The sequence below is a fragment of the Gekko japonicus genome, unplaced genomic scaffold (assembly GCF_001447785.1).
Source record: "Gekko japonicus isolate JY-2015 unplaced genomic scaffold, Gekko_japonicus_V1.1 scaffold8459, whole genome shotgun sequence".
In the NCBI taxonomy this organism is placed as follows: domain Eukaryota; kingdom Metazoa; phylum Chordata; class Lepidosauria; order Squamata; family Gekkonidae; genus Gekko; species Gekko japonicus.
Genome location: NW_015189937.1, coordinates 2,685 through 3,866, shown reverse-complemented (window position 1 = coordinate 3,866; position 1,182 = coordinate 2,685). Strand labels below are relative to the sequence as shown.

Sequence of the window (1,182 nt, the reverse complement as noted above, 5' to 3'; positions counted from 1 at the left end):
AATCCAAACAAACATCTGGAAGATTTTAATAAAGGAAGTTAAACAAAAGCAACACAAGGTGGAATTACTGTTCAAGTTCAAATTGCAAAATAGGGTGAAATATTTTTCCCCCAAAGCAGAAATTTCAAAGAAGGAACAAAAGTAGTTCAGGATAGCATGGCTGGAATACATCTCAAATGGCAAAAGTCTTCCAATCTTCTTTTCCTCAGGACAGCTGCTCAGAACTCCCATTCGAGTTTGTGAGTTTGGAGTTCACGAACGGTTTCATGCCCCACCTTGCAGGCGTACTCGGTCTTCCCATCGATAGTGATGTTGGCGTAGACAAGCTGATGGAAGGCCCAGTCCTGGTGAAAAGAAAGGTCGCTCTCCTGGCTCTCCATTGGCTTGCTATTCTTTAGAAGCTCGATGCTGATTTTAGGAGGATGGAATCTGTCAGCGTAGCACTGCAAGTTGTTCTCCTTGCCAATCTCTGGAGGATAGTGGGTAAACACCTGCACTGTAGGTGCTCGACTTGTGGCTTCCGCCGCTACGACCACCGCCACCACTGCACGGCTTCCCTCGCCTTTGACAAAGTGGAACCAAGCTACTTAGAACAGGTACTAGAAACTTTGGGTTTTGGCCACAATTTCAAAAGAGCTGTACACACCCTATATATGTCATCTACCGCACAGTTTAGGATTAATAACTCTACTTCGGAAACCTTTCAACTATCTAGAGGTACAGTACAAGGCAAGGTTGCCCACTGTCACCATTGCTATTTGCCATTGCTACAGAGCCCTTGGCACAGGCAATACAAATGCACCAAAACATTAAAGGAATCCCAATAGCAGCAAACCAGATCAAGCTTAGTCTCTTTGCAGACAATATGGCAGTTCTGGTAACTAATCCTACAACTACACTACAGAGCAAAGACGAGCAAAGGGCGGGAAACAGACAGAAACAGTGGAAAAGGGAAGGTAAATGCAGCCCCTTGAAGTTTAAACAACCCCCACGCCTATGTTTGGTAATGCTGAAAAAAGCTGAATAAAAGCCAAATATTTTGGGTTTTGAGTTGGCCTTCTGTATTCGGCAGTCAAATCAGATCAGAGATTGTGTTTTGGCTTCTTGAAAACCCCCAAAAATGCCAAAAATGCATTTTTCAGGATTTTTCAGTTTGGATTTACCAAATGCACACCCCTACCA

General features: G+C 43.8%; 1 protein-coding gene across 1 annotated transcript; it reads right to left on the bottom strand.

Moving 5' to 3' along the window:
• Nucleotides 1-218: 218 nt before the first annotated feature.
• LOC107124986 (beta-2-microglobulin-like) lies at nucleotides 219-562 on the bottom strand (the record flags this gene model as incomplete). Its single annotated transcript, XM_015428465.1, has 1 exon — nucleotides 219-562. A coding segment is annotated over one exon (344 nt), but the record flags the coding sequence as incomplete, so codon positions are not given.
• Between the last annotated feature and the right edge of the window lie 620 nt (nucleotides 563-1,182).